This window comes from Mytilus galloprovincialis, chromosome 4 (genome assembly GCF_965363235.1).
Source record: "Mytilus galloprovincialis chromosome 4, xbMytGall1.hap1.1, whole genome shotgun sequence".
Taxonomy (NCBI): domain Eukaryota; kingdom Metazoa; phylum Mollusca; class Bivalvia; order Mytilida; family Mytilidae; genus Mytilus; species Mytilus galloprovincialis.
In genome coordinates, this window is record NC_134841.1 from 1519475 (window position 1) to 1546939 (window position 27465).

At 33.4% G+C, this 27465-nt stretch overlaps 2 protein-coding genes across 2 annotated transcripts; both read left to right on the plus strand.

Annotated features, from left to right (window-relative positions):
* The first annotated feature begins 4495 nt into the window (after window positions 1–4495).
* LOC143070453 (uncharacterized) lies at window positions 4496–11266 on the plus strand. Its single transcript, XM_076244736.1, has 3 exons — window positions 4496–4607; window positions 8420–8681; window positions 10991–11266. The coding sequence occupies exons 2-3, from the start codon at window positions 8421–8423 to the stop codon at window positions 11210–11212; spliced, it is 483 nt and encodes a 160-aa protein (XP_076100851.1). The 5' UTR covers window positions 4496–4607; window position 8420; the 3' UTR covers window positions 11213–11266.
* A 2169-nt stretch (window positions 11267–13435) lies between these two features.
* LOC143071096 (uncharacterized) lies at window positions 13436–20519 on the plus strand. The gene is made up of 2 exons (XM_076245188.1): window positions 13436–13807; window positions 19276–20519. The coding sequence occupies exons 1-2, from the start codon at window positions 13565–13567 to the stop codon at window positions 20047–20049; spliced, it is 1017 nt and encodes a 338-aa protein (XP_076101303.1). The 5' UTR covers window positions 13436–13564; the 3' UTR covers window positions 20050–20519.
* Window positions 20520–27465: the final 6946 nt, after the last annotated feature.

Sequence of the window (27465 nt, forward strand, 5' to 3'; positions counted from 1 at the left end):
TATGTCGCTTACGTCAACGCAAAATTGCCTATTTTTACCCGGTTTTTATATTTTGATTGGTTTGATCCATAGTTTATTTAAATAGTCAAAAAGAATTTCATTAGGTATACGGTTTTTTTTTCATTTCATTGTGATTATTAATGTTTAAAATGTTATAAGCACTTGATGTACTAGAACTGTCTAAATTAAGTACAAAAATCCCGTTTCAGGACCTAAACTCCGTGTATCTTTTAGTTTTAAAAAAATAGAAAAGATTTTTCAATTTCACATTCATTAGCCATGATGTTCAGTGGTTGTCATTTGTTGATGTGACAGACAGTTGCTATTTTGTCTGCTCTAATTAAAATGTCCTAATTCAAGCCAGCAAAATAGTACTTCTAAAGAAATGGCTATTTTACCGGCACCACCAATGTAGTGAATTTGTTGGCGGTGCTGGAAAAATAGAAAACATTTTATTTTGTTGGCATGAGGTAAGCAAAAAACAACTGTTTAAAAAACACATGTCATTCAAATACTAGTAACTGACTATAATTTCAAAAGCAAGTTTAATTTGAATAATTTAAAGTATTGAGACTTCAAATTGTTATAAATAAATTTGGTGTATTTACTGTCTTCTGATTGGCTAAAAGAATTGGCTTTATTTTCAATGTTATCAATTTTTATGGAGACACGCCCACTCTAACGTTGTGTATTCATACCCAAACATCTGTGTACGTTGTTATTGGTATTAATATATATCTTTGAGCATTATTTTTGATAGAAATTTATTTATAATGAATGGCAATAATTTATTTTGAATTTATTGAACCATAAAATTAATTTTTGACTGTTCACATTTAACATAATCCGCTTCGCGGATTATTCAATGTGAAGAGTCAAAAATTAATTTTATGGTTCAATAAATTCAAAATAAATAAAAGCCATTCATTAAATATTGTACTCTTCCTGTAGTGAAGAGTTAGCTATTTTTAATATGAAAGATGAACAATTTGACATTTTACAACTGATTATAGATCCCTTTACTTACATGGCAATGTTAAGAAATGAAAAAAAGTTTTTAAAGTGATACAGAACATTATAGATCCAAAATGTAGACGATTATGTTACAATCTCCATTGTGAAAGGTATAGACTGTTGCAATTAGATGATATAAAGAAAAAGAAGAGAAAGTAGATAATAACATTATATGAATCCTAAGTGACGATTGGTTGTCTTTTGATACTTTAGATACATATTTTAGATTTTAAAGTATTTAATGAGTTGATGCTGCTTATATTGACATTAAGCCTAATTTTATCGTCAAGAATATGATGTACAATGTAAATAGTGTATAGTGATATTGGTGGAAGATATTTTTATTCATGTTGTGAACTCCATTACCCGGAAGAGGTGCGCCTACATTGGCAGAATATATATTACAGATTACAGTACAATGTTTTATCAAAATAATGATTCAATGATATTTTTTGCTTTTATATTTTCTTCGGCATATGTAATTAAAAGAAAGTTAAGTTTTAAACTAGTCATTTTGGGGGCCTTTTATAGCTTGCTGTTTGGTTTGAGCTATGGTCCGTGTTAAAGGCCGTAATTGGACCTTTAATGGTTTATTTTACAAATAGCACTCGGTACGGTTTCATTGAAATGAAACAATAATAAAAGAAAAAAATCGGTTTCTTACCCAACCCTGCATTCTGGCAATTTGTACATTGGAGACAAATTGCCAGAATGCAGGGTTGGGTAAGAAACCGATTAACTACGAATGTAACATTAGCGACTGTGTCTACAGTTAAATTATGTAGATATGGCTCCAGTCGATCTTAGGGGCTGCTGTCGATCTTAAAGGCTGCTACCAATCTAAGAGCTCACGTCGACCTTACGGGATGCTGTCGATCATAAGGACTCTTGTCGATCAATGTGCCGCTTTTATTGTAAAAACCTGACGCTTATATTGTCACAATGTGCCGCTTTTATTGTAACAACCTGACGCTGATATTTTCACAATGTGCCGCTTTTATTGTAACAACCTGACGCTTATATTGTCACAATGTGCCGCTTTTATTGTAACAACCTGACGCCGTTATATTGTCACAATTTGCCGCTTTTATTGTAACAACCTGACGCCGTTATATTGTCACAATGTGCCGCTTTTATTGTAACAACCTGACGCTTATATTGTCATAATGTGCCGCTTTTATTGTAACAACCTGACGCTTATATTGTCACAATGTGCCGTTTTTATTGTAACAACCTGACGCTTATAATGTCACAATGTGCCGCTTTTATTGTAACAACCTGACGCTTATATTGTCACAATGTGCCGCTTTTATTGTAACAACCTGACGCTTATATTGTCACAATGTGCCGCTTTTATTGTAACAACCTGACGCTAATATTGTCACAATGTGCCGCTTTTATTGTAACAACCTGACGCTAATATTGTCACAATGTGCCGTTTTTATTGTGACAACCCGACGCTTATATTGTCATAATGTGCCGCTTTTATTGTAACAATCTGACGCTTGTATTGTCACAATGGGCAGCTTTGATATTTTATAACCATGCATGTGTCGCTTTGATAAATTGAAGCTATATTGTAACTATGTGCCTCTTATATTTTATAACAATGTTCCGCTTATATTGTCACAATGTGCCGCTTAATATCGGACCAACGTGCCGCGTATATTGTACCTATGTGCTGCTTAAATTGTAGCATTCTGCTGCAGGTGCGCTTATTGATTGATATATATTATAATATAATATTTTAACATAAATTCACCCGATATTTTACTTTTTTAAATACTTTTAATGTTTTGTTCTACCGGGGTCTTTTGGTGTAACGGTCAATGTAATGGTCCGTGTAACACTTATTTTATAAGTCCGTTAAAAATCTAAGAATTTAGATATTGAACCGAACTTTTAAAATACTAAATAAAACATGCAAGTTTGATGATTTCGCTCTTTAAAAGTTTGAAATTACAAATTTTTTATTAGAAATATATGAAAGGACTTAAATGTATATACCTGTTTGAAATTGCGAAACGGAATAAAAACGTAATGAAACCAATCAGAACCAAAAGAAACGAAATTTACCAAAACGAAATACAACGAAAAGAATGTATTTTGAAAAACTAAATAGTATATTAAACAAGAGTCTAACTTTGATCTACCGGGAAAAATGAGAAATCTGTTTCTTTAGATTGAAAAATTAATAAGTAAGAACTGATTTTGATACACTTTGATTCTCTAGACAAATCAACATATGCAGAGATAACCTAGCTGTCGACGTTGTGATTACTGCTCTAATTTTCGTTGTCTGTACATTTGACCTTTTTTTTACCTAACTAATCGTCGTAACTAAAATTCCCTTTTCCTTTCATGAATGTGACCTACCAAATTAGACAATTACCGGGTTTGTAATACCATGAGCAACCTTACGGGTGCCACATGTGGAGCAGGATCTGCTTACCCTTCTGGAGCACTTGAGATCACCCCAGTATTTGGTGGGGTTCGTGTTGCTTAGTCTTTAGTTTTCTATGTCGTGTCATGTGTACTATTATTTGTCTGTTTGTCTTTTCATTTTTAGCCATGGCGTTATTAGTTTATTTTCGATTTATGAGTTTGACTGTCCCTCTGGTATCTTTCGCCCCTCTTTGGCAAAAGAGTAGAACAAACTCAATTGTAAGATTTGAGTAAACTATCCAACCAAGAATTTCCTTTTGTCTGTTATGACTAATAACTTCGAACTTCGCTGTTATCTTTTGAATAATTGTGATTTATCCAAACAGTTTCAAATAAATCATTTTTTTTTGGCAAAAGTTTAAGGATTTTGTTGATTTTGTTTTGTTTTGTTTTATCCCGTTTAGCACTTTACATGTGCCCCAAAATGCGATAATGATAATCGTCCGTTTTCTATCTTTAATACCTTAATCAATTTTCATAAATCGAAATGATCAAAACTTAACGTTAGGTATAGTATCTATAAAGTTTACTATAAAATTTTAAAACGAATTTTAATTATTTGATGAAATTTTCTAAATAATTCAAAATAATAAAAAAAAAATTGAATGTTGATATTTGAAATCTTTGATCAAAAATTAAAAAAAAAAATAACAAAATTGAAAACTTTTTAAACGTAACCCATAGTTGTTAACATCCTTGCCTTTTGGTTTCTGGTCGATAGTTATCTTATTTGCAACGACAACACATCTCCGTATTTGTATACCAATGTAACATATACTTGTTTTTCAAAAACATTGCCAACGAATAAACTCTCATAAGTCACTTAAGTGTATAAAAATATTTGATTATTTCATTCTTAATAATATAAATTATGTCTTTAAACCAATTTTGTTTTTCAAATTAAACCATTAAATATTTTTATGATGCATCGTTCCATAGAACAACAGATGTTGATTATAAGAAAACAAAATGAATGAATCAGTATAAACATAAACATTTAAAAGATGGGTAAATAGTTCAAAGTGATCACGATCTCGTGTGGTGCATGGCCATAGGGATACACAGATTTCTGACCTAACCTGTCAGGAGAAGGTATATAACTACAAGAAGTTACATACGGGTGTTATTCCAGATCTGATCAAAACAAGGTAAGCTTTCCTAAATGTGAATTATATACTATATTAGATATATTTATTTATTAAGTAAATGCCAATAGATTGGACAAATTTAAAGAGATACAAAATAAAAACACTTTTCCAAAGTTTATCAATAAGAATTTTACAGTGGTACCCGTACCAACAAAAATACAAAACGATAAACATAAACAAAAAAAAGATTTTATTTAAGAATTAGGACCTTTTCGATTATTTTCCGCCGCATATCATGGATATTTTCGCAATATAAAATTATGTGTTTAATTTTAGTAGCAATAGCTTCTGAAAGGCCGGCAGGCCTTCGTTTTGAGACTTTAACTCTTTACCATTCGGCAAAAATTGCACTATTTTTGCCGCAGAGGAATGATCAAATTTCAATCATTCATAACTTTCTTGTTACTGTTAGTAGACTTATCAACTAAGACTTTTTATAGAAAACAGTTTTTCAGTATTATTAATGAAAGGTTTGTGATTTTTTTTTGGTCATGTTTGATCACGTGATAATCAGTCCAATGTCACGTGACAACAACAAAAAAATCGGAAAATTATAAAATTTCGATTCAAAATGTACTTTTTTTGTAGTTTATTTATGGAAATAGTATCAACAGAGCATTCAAATACAATGTTAGGAATAACATCTCCACGAAAAAGAACCCTCAATGGTCTATTTATGTGAGAAACAGCAATTTTTATAGCCAAACATGCTATGTGGTGATTTGGGTCAAAATTGCTATTTTCGAGCTTTTGGGGTAAAAAACGTAGCTCAACTGTGCAACTGAAGTGCATCCACACTTTTATCCCCACAATCATTTAAAGGGCAGAAAACCAAATATCTGGCAGCCTCAGCATCCCTTAGTTACCGATTTGTAATAGATTATCTTAATATGTATGTCTCTATTATTCTATAAACGACTGTAGCTAAAAAACAGACAATTTACTTTGTCACAAGGAAAAAAGCATTTTTAATTTGAAATTAGAATTAAATTAAAGTCAAGTCGAGATATTTAATATTTGTGTTGGTTTTTTTTAACCGTACATTCACCATTGCGGGATGCGAACTCAGATCGCTTGATTACTAGCCTTAGACATGTTAGATGCATCCCCTCAGCTACGGAGGCAGACAGTTAAATTCGATTAAATTCATACTTATTTTCAATGTTATTTATAATATTTATTTATAAGTTGACCATTAACATACAAATATTAGATTATAATAAGATACTAAGAAAGACGTCAAAACTGCATTTTTTTACATTTTCAAAACAACACACAATGTGGAATGGTGTGTGAACCCGGAGAGAATAGGGAAGAGGGTGGAAAAGGGGGGGGGTACTTATGATTTAATGTCAAAACCAAGTAACACAAGTAGTAAGAAATGCATTTTATTTATACTATTTGGCCTCTGGCACAACAAAATGCACGTTTTAAGTGGTATTGGCAGAAATTCTAAGAAATAGTTGCTGAAAGTTACTGACATATTGACAATGTTAACTGTTTGTATCCGTTTTTCGTAGAAACTAATCATAAGAAAACTTATTGAACCTTCATTTTATAAAGCTCAAAACATAACTGAAAGAAAACAATCCATTAAGAACCGATTTTTGCAGTTTATAGAAACCAAACACAATGTTTCGATAATTCAAGATTTACACAATCCTAAAGTTTTTTCTACAAAATTTTAGCAGATTTTTAAAAAAACGACGATAGTTTAATTGCTTTATTTTACCATAAAGATCAACCCCAAAATACACAACTGGCGTTTTAATGTGTAGCTGAAACTCACAGGTTTCATTTAAGCCCTTGGTGAAATCTGTTGATAGTCAAATGACAGAGAACTTAAGGTTTTAATCTAAATTTTACGCAAAAAAGTGCTTATGACCCGAATTCGGGTCATAGGAACGGTAAAGAGTTAAACATGGATTAAAAGTAGGCATGTAGAAAGGTCATACATGTACAATTCATGATATACCTAGTTTCTCTGAAGGCAAACAAATCACAGCAATGCACATAAAAAAGTTGATGTAAGTCGTAATTTCATGTAGTAGTATAAAAAAGTAACATTAGAATTGATTGCTTCTTTTTGAAATAAAATCAACATTTGTTGCCAGAATGAATTCTATAAGCAGTAGTTGTAATTTTTTTTTTTTTTTTTGCATAATCTCTACTGTAAACCAACTTATTTTCGCGAATACCTTTTTTTTTCGCATTTACTCCTTTCTAGTCAACTTCTTGGTGATTTAACTTCCCGATTTCAAATTTACTAAGGAAAGAATCAGCTTTTGTAGGACTCTAAAGTGCGATGGTAATCTAAAGTGCGATGGCCACGCAAAAGTGCGATGGTCTACGCTAAAGTACGATGGTGTATCACGCTAAAGTGCGACGGCTGTTTGTTTGTTAAAGTCCGATGGTTTATCATGCTAAAGTGCTACGGCTGTTTGTTTGCTAAAGTACGATGGTTTATCACGCTAAAGTGCGATGGACTAAAAGGGTAATGTTAACGGGCTTAAAGTATTAAAGAACACGGATTTAAAAAAAAGTCTTCTTGCGAAAGCTAGTACAAGGTTTTATGACATATTTGATAGGCTTTATAATTACCGGTAGGCTTAAGTGATCATTGTTTTAAATTATGAAGAACGACCTCGTAATAATTGCTAAAATGGTAATTTAGGTGTGACAAAAATTAATATATCCTGTATATGTTTTTTTTAATTCAGGCCGGTATCACATATTTGAATAATTGGTATAGCTTGCCGTTCACAAAGTCTATCAATAATGTGAACATCTCCTCTCAAAGTCGTCATTGTAAATTACAAATACAAAATTCGTTCTAATTTTTTGGCAGACAAATATGATTTACGCATGGAAACATGACGTACCTTTATTTTACCCACTTTAATTTTCATTAAAATCGACAATATTTGAACGGGGACGGCAAAGTAAACTGCAACATAAACAATGATTTCAATGTATCCGTTCGCTTCAAATAGAAACAGGATAAAGGATGCTTATGCGTATACTTTTGTATCTGTATAGTAAGATGGTCGACTGCAGGACAAAAGTCCTTCTCCTAGCACCGAAAAAAAAACCCACATTTGTTTCAGCCGACAAAATACGGTTATACGTTGTTAATCAAATATTCTACATTTATCTTTCGGCATGTTCATTTTTTGTTTGTATAAAAGACTGTTCACGTCATAATCCATTGTACGGTTATTAAGTCTATACTTTTGTGGACCATCGCATTTTAGCGTGTGTAGGCATCGCACTTTATCGGAGACCATCGCACTTTATCGGAGACCATCGCACTTTAGGGTGACCATCGTACTTTAGCGTCCCCATCGCACTTTAGAGTCCTACATATGTATGCGACAATTTATATTTGCGATATTTTACTACTCGTGGACGTCGCGAAAATAAATCGTTCGCGAAAATTAGTTGGGTTTACAGAAAATATAAAAATTGAATGTGTATTTTGCAGTGTTTATCAAATCACTTTATTTTTTGACAGGATGAAGTTTATACTAGCATTAGTTTTAACTATTTTTTTTGCACAAACAATAATACTGTAAATCAAATTATTTTCACGAATACTTGATTTAACTTTCCGACTTCAAATTCACAAAGAAAAGATTCAACTTTTATATATTCCGCACGATTTATATATTTGCATTATTTTACTACCCGCGAACGTCGCGAAAATAAATCGCTCGCGAAAACTACGTTTAGTTGGTTTACAGCAATTATAAAAATTCACTGGGTCTCATTGTATTTTGTAGTGTCCATTAAATCATATTTTGTTTTGACAGGATGAAGCTTATACTAGTACTAGTTGTAATTATTTTTACAACACATGAATGTCAAGGTAGACGACCTGGAGGAAGGCATCCTGGTGGACCAAGACCGGATGGTGGTCGTCCTGGTAGACCCAGACCAGATGATGACGAATCTACTGATGAGTCCACTGTGAAGACATACGATGGAGACTGTTATCTCAATGTGGAAGAAGATATGAATGCAGACGAGTTTGAAGTTGTTTTCAGATTCAATCGGCCAATCAAAAGTCTTAGTGTAAGTTCAGATTTTAAAGCATGTTAAAGTATAATTCTGATAAATTGATATACGAATACGATGACGAATAATCTATTTAAAAAAAATCAATGGCTAATACAGAACATGTTTTATTATGATGATTATATAAAAACAGACAGAATCCTCAACATAAACCACACCACTTATATTTATAAAAGTAGTAGAAACATCAATGTTATTGCTAATGAATTCATGATAAAATTGAGAATGGAAATGGGGAATGTGTCAAAGAGACAACAACCCGACCATAGAAAAAAACAACAGCAGAAGGTCACCAACAGGTCTTCAATGTAGCGAGAAATTCCCCCACCCGGAGGCGTCCTTCAACTGGCCCCTAAACAAATATATACTAGTTCAGTGATAATGAACGCCATACTAATTTCCAAATTGTACACAAGAAACTAAAATTAAAATAATACAAGACTAACAAAGGCCAGAGGCTCATGACTTGGGACAGGCGCAAAAATGCGGCGGGGTTAAACATGTTTGTGAGATCTCAACCCTCCCCCTATACCTCTAGCCAATGTAGAAAAGTAAACGCATAAAAATACGCACATTAAAATTCAGTTCAAGAGAAGTCCGAGTCTGATGTCAGAAGATGTAACCAAAGAAAATAAACAAAATGACAATAATACATAAATAACAACAGACTACTAGCAGTTAACTGACATGCCAGCTCTAGACTTCAATTAAACTGACTGAAAGATTATGATTTCATCATATGAACATCAGGCACAATCCTTCCCGTTAGGGGTTTAGTATCATACCATCATAACATATATGAGAAGAACATAACCCGTGTCATGCCAACAACTGGTTTTTGAATAAATGTGTTTAGTTCCGATGAAAAGACCCTATAAGTGAATCAATATTAACGCCAAGATATGCAATCTTTAATGACCTGACAACAGTATCGTAATTTACTACAACAGTTGTTATGCCCCACGTAGGGGAATTGTGTTTTAAGATCGGTGCGTCCGTCCGTTTGTCCCGATTCAGGTTCAAGTTTAGTTTTTGGTCAATGTAGTTTTGATGAAGTTGAAGTCAAGTCAACTTGAAACTTAGAAGTGCTATGAACACATTCTTGGTTTCTTATTGGTTTTAATTATTAATTACAAATTAAAGCCACACTATTGCAAATTATTTCACATTCACACAAAAGAAGCCAAATATATCTGCATGTTTTCTGTATCAGAAAGAGACAAAGATACCAGAGGGATATTCAAGCTCACGAGTCGAAAATAAACTGACAATGCCATAGCAAAAAAAAAACAAAAAAACGAAAAATGACCAACAGACAACAGCACACCAATCAAAACATAGAAAATTAAAGACTGGGCAACATGAACCCAACCAAAACCCGGGGTGGGTGGTCACAAGGGCTCCGGGACTGGGCAACATGAACCCAACCAAAAACTTGGGTGGGTGGTCACAAGGGCTCCGGGACTGGGCAACATGAACCCAACCAAAAACTTGGGTGGGTGGTCACAAGGGCTCCGGGACTGGGCAACATGAACCCAACCAAAAACTTGGGTGGGTGGTCACAAGGGCTCCGGAAGGATAAACATATCTTGGTCCACTTTCACACGTGTATCTATTTCTTTTAAATTGATACATATATAAGGCCATTAGTTTTTATCATTTTACATTGTCATCTCGGGGCCTTTATAGCTGACGATGCGGTATGGGCTTTGCTCATTGTTGAAGGCTGTACGCTGACCTATAGTTGTTAATTTCTGTGTCATTTTGGTCTCTTGTCTTGTGCGAGTTGTCTCATTGGCAATCATACCGCATCTTCTTTTTTTATACTAATTATCAGAATCTATAATAACTTGCCATATTCAATTTTAGAAACAAATTTACAAATTCTGTTTTAATTATCATTGTCAATCGACCCTGCTAAATGGATATTTATGAACACTTATTGTTAGCTTGCATATCTTATTTGTTTAGAGTTTGACTTAACAAACGACATTCAATCATGTCATTAAACAAATAATATCAATATGTAGTGGAGTACAACAAAGTTTCTAGTAGTGGAGTACAACAAAGTTTCTAGTAGTGGAGTACAACAAAGTTTCTAGTAGTGGAGTACAACAAAGTTTCTAGTAGTGGAGTACAACAAAGTTTCTAGTAGTGGAGTACAACAAAGTTTCTAGTTAACTGCTATATGAAATGATTCACTCTGAGCTCTAAGATATTATATATATAGATTTGATGTAACATTTTTTTATTACGATACTCAAATTAATTGAAAGCCGTATGTGTTTATCTAATTTGCTATTCAGCTTGGAGGTTTTACCATTAAAGATTCTAGCCGTAATAGGAAGTTTATCTTGACTAATTCTGATCCTATTTCTGCCGGCTCGAAAGAGTTTCAGTACACAGCTGAGTATAATGGCAGACGACGACCTCGTGGTAGATGTGGGTGTAACAGAAGACCAACCGTTACAGTGAGTCCACCAACAACAACAACCGAAACACCAGTCGGTCCACCAGCCCCTGCATAAACAACATGCCGATAACCGGACTACAAATCTAAACATTAAAATTAATCATTGATATCTAATTGTTCAGTATTTTTTGTTTTTAAGTGTGTTAATTATTTATACAAAAGATAGCTATTGTTGACAGATATTTACAGAAAATAATAAAACAAACAGTAGTCAATTCAAACTTTGAATGTTTGACATCAAAATTAATAGGGGTCTGTTTCACACCAGGCGCTTTATTCACAAAACGATTGATTTATGGCTAAACTATATTGCGTGGGAACGGATCCTTTCTCAATCTTGGACTGAATTTAAATTTTAGCTTACAGATTCAAACATTATTAGGGGTCTTGGTCTTTTCAAGTTACACTTTTGGTAAAGGTTAAACATTTGATGCAGAGGATATTACCAGGAAATCAATACGTTCGCGACACTCATTCAGTGTATCAATTGATACAGTCACTATGGTTTTGTTACATCAAAGTAAGTTCGGATTTTCTTCCCATGGGTCATTATCAAGCCAAGTTTGATAAACATATTGTCTATGGTTCACTGATCGGGAATCCAAACGATGACACCAGTACACCCGATTTGCATCTTTCCTATTTTAAGCTGAGATCGTCCTGATTCGACATCGTCACAACTCAGATAGCTCTTTGTAAGGAGGAAGGTGAAGGTAGTCAAAGATCAGAATTTGTATAGCATGAGTAATTTATTTGATATTTAATGTGTAAACGAGCCTTTAATTCAGTGGTTTCCGTTTGTTGCTGCGTTGCATGTTTGTTTTTCGTTCATTGTTTTGTACATACATTATGATGTTGGTTCTAGAATTGTTTTCAACATGTAATTTCGGAGCCTTTTATAGCTGACTATGCGGCTTAAATTATCGTTGACTATACGGTGACTTATAGTTGTTTATTTGTCACTATGTCTCTTGTAGAGTGTTGTTTCTTTGACAATCATATCACATCTTCTTTTATATATTAACGAATTTCTCAAAAAATATATAACATTCTTTTAATCGATATTGATTGATTTGTCTGTACTGTCTATTTTAAAGACATTATTGATTATCAATAATTTTTAAACTATTTTTTGTGGGGTTTATTTCTTTATTTTTTGTATTCAACTGGTTGAGATATCATGTGTCCTAATTGTTTGGAAAAGAAACGCAGCAAGGAATAAAGTACTGGCAAAACTAACTAGCTTCATATAAACGTATGACACCAATTGCACAGAATAGGTGTGTCTAGAATCATGTTCACTTGAGATCTAAAGACCGAGAGCCAAATATATGAATCAAATAGAAAGGTACCAGCAATAAAAAAAAAAAAACATAATCATAACAGCCTTTTCATCTTAGCCTGAGGAAATTTAACTTTATTTTTCGTTCAATAACATTTTTCATAAACTAAAAACTGACTATAAGACAGACACGTGTGTGTGTGCCATAACCCATGTCAGGAACCTCCAGTTTAAGCAGTAATGCTAGTAGTTGATCATAGTTAACGTATTGTTTACATATAAAGATAGCTTTCCGAACCATTGAGTCACTGAAGTGATCCCACGCTTGTTAATCATATTCATTTAGCCGATTAGCATATACAAGCATCAAATTGTTGATAAAATCTGAAGAAGGAATTTTAAAATTAAGAAGATGTGGCATGATTGCCATGAGACAGCTCTCCACCTTAGACCAAATGACATAGAACTAAAGGCCACCGTTCAGCAATCAACAATGAGCAAAATCCATACCACAAAGTTAGTATTTTACTTCGTTGTGATATAGTTGTGAGTAGATACAATGTCGATTTCTAGTGATGACTAGTTATGAAGGTTTTTGGTAGATTGGCGACTTCATTACATATTCCTTGTATGCTGTATTTGGTCAAAGCAGTATTGTTGTTATTCTAGAACGTTGCGATGAGTTGTTGGACCCCCCCTCCAAAAAAATACCGCAAAAAACTTGCTTCTTTGTATACACTGATGTGTGTTTTTATCAGTCACATTTTTTGTCCTTTGACGAAACTGATGGGGGAAGCACTTTCGGAAAAAAATGTCATGCCTTTATTATGAGCATTGATTACAAACTGAACAATGAACAATGTTATCTTGTTGTCGGAGGAGCGACAAACAAAAACAGCTCTCCTATTTTTTTTTTAATATAGTATAACTGTAAGGTACATCATAATAAAATTAAACCACAATTTATATAAAAGTCCTGTCGTTACAACATACAGTGAATTAAATCCGGGATATTTCCCCAAGAACTACATGTGGCGACAACCCGTGGTTTCCGATTAATCTAAAGTTTGTTATTATTTAAAAAGAAACAAATTTACGCAACACACACTTTCATTGAATTACAGAATGAAGTTTATTTTGGTGCTTTTAGTAGCTTTCACTATTTTGTTTGTATGTGATGGACAGCGAGGGTGGTGGCGACGACGGTGGAGTGGTCCTACAAGGAGACCAATTTGTCATGCACATCCAGTTCATAGATCTACAACGTCAATGTATTGGAATTGCTGTTATCTTTGGATAACTGAACCAGTTGATGAAAACGAGATTACATTAACCATCAATTTCAAACAACCGATTGTAGAACTTGGCGTAAGTTTATAAATTAAATAGTAATATAATGGATAGTTAACAATGATGAACCATTGCGTCAATGTTAGTACTTCCACAGATAAGTTAATATGGTGACCGGATGCGGCCATTTCGCCTTTTCGCGTTTTCGTGTTTTCTCCTTCCACTTTTCCAGACGAGAAATCGAGAAAGCTAAATCGAGAAATTGAGAAATCGGGCAATCGGGAAATCGAGAAATCGAGAAATAGGGAAATCGAGAAAATATAGAAAGCAAAAACGCGAAACACAAAAACGAAAACGCGAAAACGCGAAATGGATTTCTCGATTTCGCGTTTTCGCTTTCTCGATTTCTCGATTTTCCGATTTCTCAATATCTCGATTACTTGATTTTTCGATTTTTCGATTTCCCGATTTCTCAATTTCTCTATTTCTCGATTTCGTTTTCTCGATTTTTCGATTTCCCGATTTCGCATTGGAAAAGTGAAAGGAGAAAACACGATTTCTATATTTCTCGATTTCCCGATTTCGCGTAGGAAAGTGAAAGGAGAAAACGTGAAAACACGGCCATTGTATACCCAAAAAACACAAACAATTTTTGGAACATGGTATTATATGTAACAAATGCAGTCAACAGCAATTTTGACGCCAATCTACCAACTGTATAGTTACTACTACTGAAATCTTTATCACTGTCCCTGTACTGGTACCTAAGTCATCAGAAAATAAAACAACACCACAGAACAAATCAATTACACTACAAATCGTAAATAAATGTTAAACATCAAGAAGCTGTTGTATTTGTAAAAAATGCGAGGAAATGCCCTGTTACATGTGTTGTGTGGTTGTATCACAAGGTGTTTTATGACCAACTGATGTCAGATTTTGTCGTCAGGTTAAAATATATATGATCTTGTCTTATAGACGACAAAACCTTAAAGACCAGGACATATTCAGATTGTGAAAAACAGCATCCCATTGTTCGATATTATTTGACTTTCATCAAGTTACGTGTTATGTTTCCTTATGCGCATAAGAGGTGTTAACAATTAGATAAAATCAATATAAAAAGTTATATCAATCTGCTCTACCACCCTATCATCTATGTGTAATTAAATGTATTATACTTAGGAGCAGATCCAGTCATTTTTAAGAGGGGTTCAACCTAGGTGAAAGGGGGCTCTTAATATATGTCCCTGTTACATCGTTGACATGTTTAACATCGCGATGTATTCAATGTAGTTACGACATCGTGTTTACATCGCGATGTATACGATATGAACGATGTTAACACAAAAATAAAGACTTGGTTTACAATATAAACACGATAGATATTGAATCGTTATTGTCTACAACGCAAGAACTCTTTATACTGTAAATTGTCTTCTTTTAGTAATGAATAAAAAGTATTGCTTTAAACAATTTTTTATACGTAAACGGTTTGTTTTGCCTGATTTATTTTCTATAATATATTCAAAAGTAGGAGGTTCCGCCTTTACATATGTATGTGAACTGACAATGCGCTTATCGCCATTATTGAGGCTTGTTTAGGGGGGTATCAATATCCCATATCCCATTAAGTTTTTATCCCAATATCCCGTATCCCTATAATGTTTACCCTTAATATCCCAATAAATAGTTTTACAAATATCCCATATCCCTAAAACTATTTTGAAATATCCCAAAAAATCATTATAAATTCATTCCCAAGCCCATTTTTTTCCTCATCATCACAACGTCAACAATTTTGACTCTGGGAAAACAAACTGTGTTAAAGGAAGTTTAGTGCATACTTCTAGTGCTAAATAAGAATATAGTCAATATACAATGTATGTGTCCAAAAGATGAAGTGTTCCATCATAGAGCCTTGTATAACAATCTCTTTTTATGTGATGTTAACGATAAATTTAGCGTAAGGGGTCTAATTTCAGACTTTTTTTTAATTGTTCAAACCTTGATGCACATGACTGTAAAATATAATTTTGATAGCATTCTTCTTTCATTGATAAGAAACTTCATCCTACACGTTAACCTATGTTGGAAAGAACAGAAGGACTCAACCCTGTCTCTTGTCCGAGATTGCTCTGACATCCAACGGCTGTTTTGCCAGACAAGCTGAGACTGTGGGACGTCAGAGCACGTCCATATCAAAAAGTGGATATTTAGCATGCAAGTTCAATAACTCAAAATTTAACACAAGAAAGCTTTCTGCTAATGTACCTACAAATAGAAATACATCTAACAAAAACAGAGAGTGGACGTGACCGAGTACTTGTACATCCCATCAACAAAATGACACTAAGTACAGATCTGAGAGTACTTGCAGTTACTGACAGCTAGTTCAAAGCCAATTACAACTAATAAAAAGTAATGCATCTGAGACTATATTATCAATCATTACACATCCAGCATCCAATGGCACGGTAAACAACATCTCCGTAAAATTGAGGATGTGATATCCCGTTTGAAATAAATTTTCTACAGGTAGAACCAAACTTCAAAACCAAATCTAGAATTAAGTAAAGATTTTAAGTGATTTGTGGTAACGAAATCCCTGACTTAATATTATTTACCAGTAATACAAAGATTTCGTTCATTAAAATCCAAAACGTTACAACAGACACGGGCATAGCGCAGGTGTTGTGATGTACAAACACTGTAAGATAGTGCCAAAGGAACACCACCATCCAAAAAAGGAAAATTAACAATAAGGAACGAAGTACGGAAAGCAAATACTTTTAAAATTATCAGTACATATGATCATATAAATATCGAAAATACATCAATACTTGGGTTTGGATTACGGGGCGCCTTATGGGACTCTTGTGGTCAGTTTGTACAAAATTCAATTCTGTCATAACAAAATCATTTTTGTCTTACAAAACTATGTGCTACAGACTTGTTTTGTGAGAACTTCAATTTTGTGATGATAAAATTCATTTGTGTAGACAAAATTCATTTTTGTCATGACAAAATTCATTTTTGTAGACAAAATTCATATTTGTTATGACAAAAGTCAATTTTGTCTAAAAGGTATGCAAATATATGCAAATATAAACATATTTGCATACAAAATTGACTTTTGTTACCTGATATGGAAATTATATCACAAAAGTCAATTGTGTGAGGTAAGATTCAATTTTGTGAGACAAAATTGATTTTTGTGAGACAAAATTAACTTTTGTGAGACAAAATTGACTTTTGTGAGACAAAATTGACTTTTGTCAATTTTGTTGAGACTAAAGTCAATTTTGTTAATTTTGTTGAGACAAAAGTCAATTCTGTCAATTTTGTTGAGACAAAAATCAATTTTGTTGAGACAAAAGTCAATTTTGTTAATTTTGTTGAGACAAAAGTCAATTTTGTTAATTTTGTTGAGACAAAAGTCAATTTTGTCAATTTTGTTGAGACAAAAGTCAATTTTGTGACGACAAAATTCATTTTTGTGACAACAAAATTGACTTTTATGAGATAAAATTGACTTTCGTGAGACAAAAATCAATTTTGTTGAGACAAAATTCAATTTTGTCAATTTTGTTGAGACAAAAGTCAATTTTGTCTCACAAAAGTCAATTTTGTTGAGACAAAAGTCAATTTTGTCAATTTTGTCAATTTTGTCAATTTTGTTGAGACAAAAGTCAATTTTGTCAATTTTGTCAATTTTGTTGAGACAAAATTCAATTTTGTCAATTTTGTCAATTTTGTTGAGACAAAATTCATTTTTGTCAATTTTGTGTAACAAAAGTCGATTTTGTATGCAAATTAGTTCACAGAAACCAAACTAAACTAATTTGAATACAAAATTGACTTTTGTCGCCCAATTTTCAAATTAGGTAACAAAATTCAAGTCTGTGTAACAAAAATGAATTTTGTCATGACAAAAGTGACTTTTGTCCGCTGATAGATAATTTTGTATGGCAAAATTTTAAATTTGTAGTATGATACAAATTTTGTTAAACTGAACTTATTTTTGTTGAACAAAAGTCACTTTTGTCCGTACAAAATTGAATTTTGAGTACAAAACCACAAGAGTCCCATTCGGCGCCCCGTATGGATGACTTTTAAATAAAACGACAATTAACTCAATTAAAATTAACAAAGCACTAAAATGACCTTTAATATTAAACTTTTTGGGGCAATTTTATCAAGTGAGATGTAAATATTTCTGTACTTAACTTTTAAATTCCACTTATTTTTTTTTCATGTTAAAAATTCAATATCCTTATAAATGCATCAATATCCCATATCCCATTTACTTTTAGGACAAATATCCCATATCCCTAAAATTAAAATGGCAAATATCCCGTATCCCAATATACCCTATACAAGCCTCATTATTTACCCAAATCATGTCAACGATTGCTATAAAATTGTCTTACTTCCCCTTGTTGAAAGGACAAACCTGATCATATTATTCATGGTGTAGATTTTATTTAGCTTTTTGATTTTGATAAATTTACGTAAAATGTTATGCTATTCATGGTATAGCTTTTTGTTAAGCTTTTTGGTTTTGACAAATAAACGTAAGGGACGACATCAAAAGCTCAATGTAGGATAAAAAACTTAATTCTTTTTTCACTGACCCCCCCCCCCCTTAATTAATTAACTTAATTTGGGAAAAATTGATTTACCAATAGGGATATATGTAAAAATCCATTTTAAATATACAAAACTTGCAGAATTTTAACCCCCCCAACCCCAAACTATTTGATTTAAGTTTTTTTTATCCTACATCGATCTTTTGATGTCGTCCCTAAAGTATCATGCTTATCATGATGTAGCTTTTTATTTAGTTTTTGGTTTTGGTAAATATACATAAATTATCATGCTATTCATGAAATAGCTCTTTTTTAAGATTTTTGTTTTTGGCAAATATACGTTAAGTATCATGCTATTTATGATGCACCTTTAATTTTTTTTTTCTGGCAAATATACATAAAGTAACATGCTATTATCTTTTTATGGTGTAGATATATATATAAAGAAGATGCGGTATGATTGCCAATGAGACAACTCTCCACAATAGACCAAAATGACACAGAAATTAACAACTATAGGTCACCGTATGGCCTTCAAAAATTGAACAAAGCCCATACCGCATAGTCGGCTATAAAAGGCCCCGGAATGACAATGTAAAACAATTCAAAACAAGAAAACTAACGGACTTATTTGTGTAAAAAAAATGAGCGAAAAACAAATATGTAACACATAAACAAACGACAACCACTGAATAACAGGCTCCTGAATTGGGATGTAGGCACATACATACATAATATGGCGGGGTTAAACATGTGGGATCCCAACCCTCCCCTAACCTGGGACAGTGGTATAACAGTTTAGCATAAGAACGAACTATGAAAATTAGTTTAATTATTTGCTCTGTATTTAGCTTTTTGGCAAATATTCATAAAAACCATGTGTTTGATCTTTTGTCTGAGGTTCTAGGATTTTGAAATCAATTGTAATACTTTTATTTATTCTTTTATTTTAAGGTGCCAGGTTTTATTACAAAAAGGTCAGTTTGCAGTGAGAAGTTCTTTTTAACCAATACGAGACCTTTACATGCTGGTTTTAATGAAGTTCAGTATAAAGCAGAGTATTATGAGGATGAACATCATCCGATTGACGGAATCTGTAACTATAGATACAGCTGGAGACATCAACCGTCAACCATTTCACCGACATCGGAAAGACAAGGAGATAGATCAACAACTGTAACATCAACAGAAAATAACAGAGGCCGAGGATCCACACTACCATCTTTCACTATGACAACTACCTTACCCCCCACGACAACGACACCCGTACTTCCAACAACGACAACCGTCCCACAAACTACAACGACAAACGTGCCTCCGACAACAACAACCGTCCTACGAACATCCACGACAACCGTCCCCCCGACAACAACGAGAACCGTTCTCCCGACGACAACGACATTTTTCCCTCCAACAACAACGACAAGAGTTCTGCCAACAACCACAACATCCATTTCTTCAACAACAACGACAACGACGACCGTTATCCCAACAACAACGACTACCGTTCCCCCGACGACAACAACAGTTCCACCAACAATAACGACAACAGTTCTCACAACAAAAACGACGACGGTACCAACACCACCAACAACAACCGTTCTCACAACAACTACGACAACCATACCCCCAACAACAACTGTACCACCAACAACAACAACCATACCTCCAACAACAACAACTGTACCAACAACGACTACCACAAGAAAACCACCACCACCAAATTAAACTTTTACTTTTTATCTATAGATTCAGCCTCATTTGCTTGCATAATTTACCATTAACAACTATATTAGAGTTGTTAAAGACTTACAAACCTATTTAAACTGCTATTTTCTTTTTTTTTTTAAAGTAAATATGCTGTATAAATCATGTAATTTTTGTGTTTGTTATAACTATTTTGCAAAGTAGTGGTATTTTTTAACTTGAATTGTTTCAGTAATTTTTATATATACATTGTACTTATGAAGTTTCTATTAATTTTTTAACTTCAATAGTGTAAAAGTACAGAATAAATTTGCAAAAAATCGAATGATGTGGGTGAAATGACCGATGAATATCCTGTACATTACTAGTAAATGACGGATTATGAGCAGGATTTTATTTTTAAAAAGTCACGTGTTGCATTTGGATTAATATATCACCAGTATAATTAGTATTCAACTTAATGTAAGAAATGATTAAAATTGTTAATATAATGGTGACATTTAATTTTTCAAGGACAACTAATGGTGACAGTTGTTTTTCAAGGACAAATAATGGTGACAATTGTTTTTCAAGGACAAATAATGGTGACATTTGTTTTTCAAGGACAAATAATGGTGACATTTGTTTTTCAAGGACAAATAATGGTGACATTTGTTTTTCAAGGACAAATAATGGTGACAATTGTTTTTCAACACATTGTTGGTGTGTATTGATACTTACAGCACGTTGATGATAGATTGTTGATGTTTAACGCTACATTGATCTCGTTGATAATTGATCGTTAATGTTTAACGCTACTTTGATCTCGTTGGTGATTGTTTGTTGGTGTTTAACGCTACATAGAGCTCGTTGATGATTCATTGTTGATGTTTAAAGATACATTGAGCTCGTTGATGTATCATTGTTGGTGTTTAACGCTTTATTCAGTTCGTTGATGATTGATTGTTGATGTTTAACGCTACATTCAGCTCGTTGGTGATTGTTTGTTGGTGTTTAACGCTACATTGAGCTCGTTGATGATTGATTGTTGATGTTTAACGCTACATTCAGCTCGTTGATGATTGTTTATTAGTGTTTAACGCTACATTCAGCTCGTTGATGATTGTTTATTAGTGCTTAACGCTAAATTCAGCTCGTTGATGATTTTTTTATTAGTGTTTAACGCTACATTAAGCTCGTTGGTGTTTAACGCTAGATTAAGCTCGTTGATGATTGATTGTTGATGTTTAACGATACATTGAGCTAGTTAATGATTGTTTGTTGGTGTTTAACGCTACATTAAGCTCGTTGGTGTTTAACGCTACATTCAGCTCGTTGATGATCGATTGTTGATGTTTAACGCTACATTGAGCTCGTTGATAATTGATTTTTGGTGTTTAACGCTACATTCAGCTCGTTGATGATTGTTTGTTGGTGTTTAACGCTATATTGAGCTCGTTGATGATTGATTTTTGGTGTTTAACGCTACATTCAGCTCGTTGATGATTGTTTGTTGGTGTTTAACGCTATATTGAGCTCGTTGATGATTGATTGTTGATGTTTAACGCTAAATTAAGCTCGTTGGTGATTGATTGTTGGTGTTTAACGCTACATTCAACTCGTTGGTGATAGATTGTTGGTGTTTAACGCTACTTTCAGCTCGTTGATGATTGTTTGTTGGTGTTTAACGCTACATTGAGCTCGTTGATGATTGTTTGTTGGTGTTTAACGCTACATTGATCTCGTTGATGATTGTTTGTTGATGTTTAACGCTACATTCAGCTCGTTGGTGTTAGTTTGTTGGTGTTTAACGCTACATTCAGCATGTAAATGATTGATTGTTAGTGTTTAACTACTCATATAAAATAAAGTGTGAATAATAATGATTTGTTACAGTCATCGTTCAGATAAATATAAAGAGGGGACTTGTGCAACTAAGCATTTGATGTTTTAAATAACTAGTTTAGTTCAACCTCCTGAATGCTCAAGTGATTGTTCGCTGTTCTTTTTAGTTTAGTTTAACCTCCTGAATGCTTATAGGATACATTCAGTGATCTTAATCTTAATGATACATTGGTGTCACAGACTGTCTATAGTGTGGTGTGTTTGTTGTATTACTGATTGATACTTAAAGTCTTATATTCTCATGATCGTATTGTGATGGCTCACCATTGTATCAAGTTTGGGGAGGATTGAGCACTTAAAAACATATATACGCTCATCAAGTTCTCACTACGACCATACTACGAGTTATCCGATTGCAACACGATCTTACCACACTTCTACTGCGATTATAGCACGTTCTTATTTTTTATATTACCACGTTCATACCGCGATCTTACTATGTTATCAGCAATAACGTCAACATAGTGTTCCATAGCAATACAGTTCCACTCCTTATATTTCTGATTAATACGTAAGATTTCCCGGAAACAATACAGTCATGCCACCAAAATCTACTAGAACACGTGGACGTGGTGGTAGGAGTTGATGTAGAGGCAAAGGGAGCTCTGATAGTAACGAATCCTGTTCAAGTAGAGATGTAGGACCGACCAATCCAACCTAAATTACAACCTATTGGTGGACCATAAAGCTCAAATGACGATATTTTAGTGAACGATAGCAGAGATGACACAGATGTGTCAATAGATATAGGAAGATGTGGTATAGGTGCCAGTGAGACAACTCTCCATCCAAGTAATATGACATTAGAAGGAATGTCTAAATGTACTTGCACTCTTCTCTGAAATTTTCTTTCCTATATACCTTATGTTATATTAGGGTATATATGGGGGAAAACTGATAGGAAGATGCGGTAAGAGTGTAAATGAGACAACTCTATGAAAGGCCGTTCATGTCAAAAACCCGATAAAGTAACGCGTTAACATTTAACGCGATAAAATCACATTTAACACGATAAATACAGTTTTAACGCGTTTAAATATTTTTTAACGCGTTATTTAATTATTTAACGCGATAAGCACAAAACTACAAACAATTACCGAAAATACTTTCATCTTTCGCCATAACAACGATTTAAGACGTCAGATTTTACTCGAAACTTACTAAATGCAACTGTAACGCGTTAAATCCAACTTTAACCCGTTAAATGCAACATTAATGCGTTAAATGCAACTTAAACGCGTTAATTAAATGAATCTTTAACTCGTTACCTGCAAATTTACAGCGTTAAAAGATAGTGTAACGTGTTTAAAGCAACGTTTGATTTAATTTAAGCTTACTTTTCATATGTATATATATGGACTGATCATGTTTATAAAAGGCCATCTAGATTTAACATTTGTTAACCTGTCTTTACACTTCGTCTTGAATAAATTTTGTTTATATGTCAGGTTTTTCAGATACTTTACTTGGTCTTTTTTGCATCTTTTGATGTATATATCTGACATTAGGGTTTACCATAAATGGTAGTTTGACGTATACTTGCATAAGTCTCTACAAGTGATTTCCTTTTCTGCAGATGGTGAAAACATGACATATCTTTACTATATCTATCAACCATACCTCAGTTAAACATTACAATCGGATATTGTTACACGGATGCCTGTCAGATAACCGAGGCTTTTTTTTTAATTCTGGCGTCATTGATGAGCGTCATTGATGAGTCTTATGTAGACGAAACGTTCGTCTGGCGCAAATATAAAATTTCAATCCTGGTATGTATATGAATTTATCAGCTAGCAATCGTGTGCGAATTGTGAACATGTTTAAAACAAGAGGCTCTTACATGCACTATTTGTATTAGAGAATGAGGTATTAACTGTTAGAGAATGCCATCAATAGAAGGATAAATTTATGAAGTAGTTTTTTTATCCAACTTGAGACGTCGAGCATCTAGTAAACCAGGCCCAATAAGGTAATGAATATGTGCCAAAAGTAAGAGGATGACCATTTGATACCCATTGGGGAAGGAGGATGTTATTCTTTATTTTTACTACTTACTAAGTCTTTTTTTTCCGCCACGCAATCATTCATTTTTCAACATTTTTACCTCTAAATACTGCGTTGTTCTGTAATATGGCATGTTCGGAAAACAGACTATTTACCCCCCCCCCCCCCCCTAAATTGAGCGCTATTATAAATACCCTTCCTGTAAAGCTAAAAAAGACTGTCTCTCTCTCGGTCCGTTTTTCTGTCCGTTATCAGTCCTGAATTTTGTTCAAGGTCATGAGAGTCTTTCTGATATTGTTCGACTCTAAACCCATTGTTTTATTTTGTATTTACATTGAGTCATAGAACAAATTTATTCGTTCAGTGTATCTTCACTAGTTTGTTTAATATGTCATTTGATTGAGTAAAGCCATTTCAGTTGATATTTTAAAGTGTGTCTTCCTACGTTGTGATATTACACTATTGTTTCAAGTTCGATAAAGGTTGGTGCCTATTAAAACGTTTAAACACACTGCATTTGTTTGTGCACCTGTCCTGACTTGTCCTAAGTCAGGTACCTGGTACCGTGATTGTCGTTTTTCGATGTGCTTCATAAGTGTTTTTCATTTTTTTGTTATAGATTAGATCGTTTTCCTGTTTGAATGATTATACACTGGTCTTTTTTAAGACCTTTTTTACCTTGCTGTTCGGTGTGAGCCAAGCCAACATGTTGAATGCTGTAATTCATTCCCGAGTGTGCTAAAATGTAATCGTCTTCATTGGTCTTCTTGTGTTTGTGGTGGTATGTTTCATTTGAAGCACTTGATTTTGGTAGTATGTTGTTCAAGATACCTGTTACAAATAGGACATTAGAACTTGTATGGTTTTCAGTTAACAAACCGCGTTTGCTATTTTGAAATCTTGTTTGTTAAAGAGAATGGTTTAATCGTGAGAGGAAGACGAAATGTAATATCTTCATTATCACCGTGTACATTCAGAACGCTTGATTTCCAATGATATGGAGAGTAATGCTTACTTTAAGATTCCGGAAATATACACAAGAAACTAAAATTAAAAATCATACAAGTCTAACAAAGGCCAGAGGCTCCTGACTTTGGACAGGCGCAAAATCGCGGCGGGGTTAAACATGTCAAGTTATGAGATCTCAACCCTCCTCCTATACCGCTAGACAATGTAGAAAAGTAAACGCATAACAATACGCACATTGAAATTCAGTTCAAGAGAAGTCCGAGTCCGATGTCAGAAGATAAAATAAAATAAATAAAATGACAATAATACATAAATAAAAACAGACTACTAGCAGTTAACTAATATGCAGGCTCCAGACCTGAATTAAACCGATTGAAAGATTATGTATTCATCGTATGAATATTACTTTTTGATAAATATTCTTAAAGTAATGAACATGCATGTTAAAGGCAATTATTAACACCGAACATTAATAAATATTTTTAAATAGTTAAAAAAAAAAAACACTACCAGGTATATTTAGGAGGTGCTTTACTCTCAGCGGACTGTATATGTAAGGATAAAAAGCATTCCACGTACAGAAAAATTGTATAAACGCATTCTTCAGAATATCTCAAGAAAGTTTTGCGTAAAAATATGAATGTCTACTCGAATTATTAAAAGTACAGCAGAGTTTCCACCATGCACTTGCACTGCACTAATATTAGAATAGTAGAATAGAATGATATACAAATGGATGCAAATTATTATTATTATATATATATACATGAAACTGTATTACCGAAATATCTAATATTTGTTCATTTTATAGTTATTTTATGGTGATGTTGTACCCTTTTTGACTTGTTATATATTATATTTTGTAGTGTACACAATAATATTACATGATCCATCGCCCTGTAAGAATAATTGTTGATTATTTATTCAGTCATTTTATTCATGAAACTGTTATATACAAATATAAATATAACATATAACAACAAATATAGTAAACTGATTTGTAGCACTACAAATACTTGGTTGTTATTTTGGTGTCATTTATTCACAATCCACGCACAAAATTGTCTCAGAAAAAAATAACATATTTATGTACATTCACCTCACTTTCAGGTACAGAAATGCGATTTTCTTTTTAGACAAGTGCTTGTAACTTGCGGTCATCCGATGTTCAGTACTTCAGTACTTTGATTATAACTTCTTTTAGTATGTGGTTATTTTCAGGATTTCGTTTTATTGTTTATTTTATTTTATTCTATCAAGTGTGATGAAAACGAATAAGCTCAATGTAAGGCAGCAACCATTTGATTTTCTGGGGGGGGGCTATGGTTTTTTTTTCTGTGCAAACTTTTTTTTTCGCCTTCGGCGAAGAACAATCTATTTTTGTAGCGACAAACCGAAGACAATTTTTTTCTTTCAATTTTAGCATTACATATAGTGGCAGCTGAGGGTGAAACAAACATTTTTTTTTACTCAGGGTCCAAAACAAATTATTTTTTTCACCAAAACCTGGAAACAAACTTTTTTTTCCAAAAAAAAACCATAGCCCCCCCCCCCAGAAAATCAAATGGTTGCTGCCTAATGGGTGTGGAATTTCGATCTTTATTTTATAATATTTAATTGAAGTGAAATATCCCGTTGCTGATCAAGCCAGACCATAATTTGACTTGTTACCGCCACTATGTCATTAGGTGTTAATACATTAATTTCAAAAACAAAAAAATATAGTCTGCATGGGAACCAATTATTTGCGAATCGTTCAATCTGAAAGAAATCGTTTCCTGAAAATCGGAAAGTAATCCTTTGCTAGAATGAGGCTAAAAGTAAACAATCTGAAAGAAAGTGTTTTCTGTGATTTTTTTAAAAAGAGCATTAATGGTTAGATTTAATAAATTTCGAAAAAATGAAGAATATCAATGAAAGAAAAATAAATATAGGATTTGAAACCCGGGTTTATTTTCAATGTATTAAACAGTTTAAGACGAAAGAAATATATTCTTTTGTTCCATCCTACAAAGTGTTGCATTTGTGGGACCGTTTATGACGTGATTTGTAGTTTTTATGATGACATGCGTTACATCTTTATCAAGAAAAATATTTCTAGTGTTCCGTGAGATACAAGAGGGAACGCCATTTACCATCTGATTTAAGTATTGTCCATCACAAAGTCGTGTCACCTGCTACTTTGTCAATATAAATCTGAAAGCAAGCGTTATGTGTATCGGAAAGCAAGCGTAACCGTCGACTGAATCGGAAAGGAAGCGTTCCGAATATACACCATGAATATCCTTCTCTTCTGTAATGTCCAGGACACCACGATAATCCAAAAGATGCGAACAGATCATAGTATTCGTTAGCAACATTATTTCATAACTACATCCAATGATATTTTAACGCGTTACATGATGTTTTAACGCGTTAAACGATGTTTTATCGCGTTAAACGATGTTTTAACGCGTTAAATGATATTTTAACGCGTTAAATGATATTTTAACGCGTTAAATGATGTTTTAACGCGTTAAAGGATGTTTTAACGCGTTAAACGATGTTTTAACGCGTTAAACGATGTTTTATCGCGCT

Excerpts from the sequence above, each read along its gene's own strand:
- LOC143070453 (XM_076244736.1), top strand. The coding sequence starts at position 8,421 with ATGAAGCTTATACTAGTACTAGTTGTAATTATTTTTACAACACATGAA. Across the intron at positions 8,682-10,990 it reads GGCCAATCAAAAGTCTTAGT|CTTGGAGGTTTTACCATTAA; the intron begins GTAAGTTCAGAT and ends TTTGCTATTCAG.
- LOC143071096 (XM_076245188.1), top strand. The coding sequence starts at position 13,565 with ATGAAGTTTATTTTGGTGCTTTTAGTAGCTTTCACTATTTTGTTTGTA. Across the intron at positions 13,808-19,275 it reads AACCGATTGTAGAACTTGGC|GTGCCAGGTTTTATTACAAA; the intron begins GTAAGTTTATAA and ends TTTTATTTTAAG.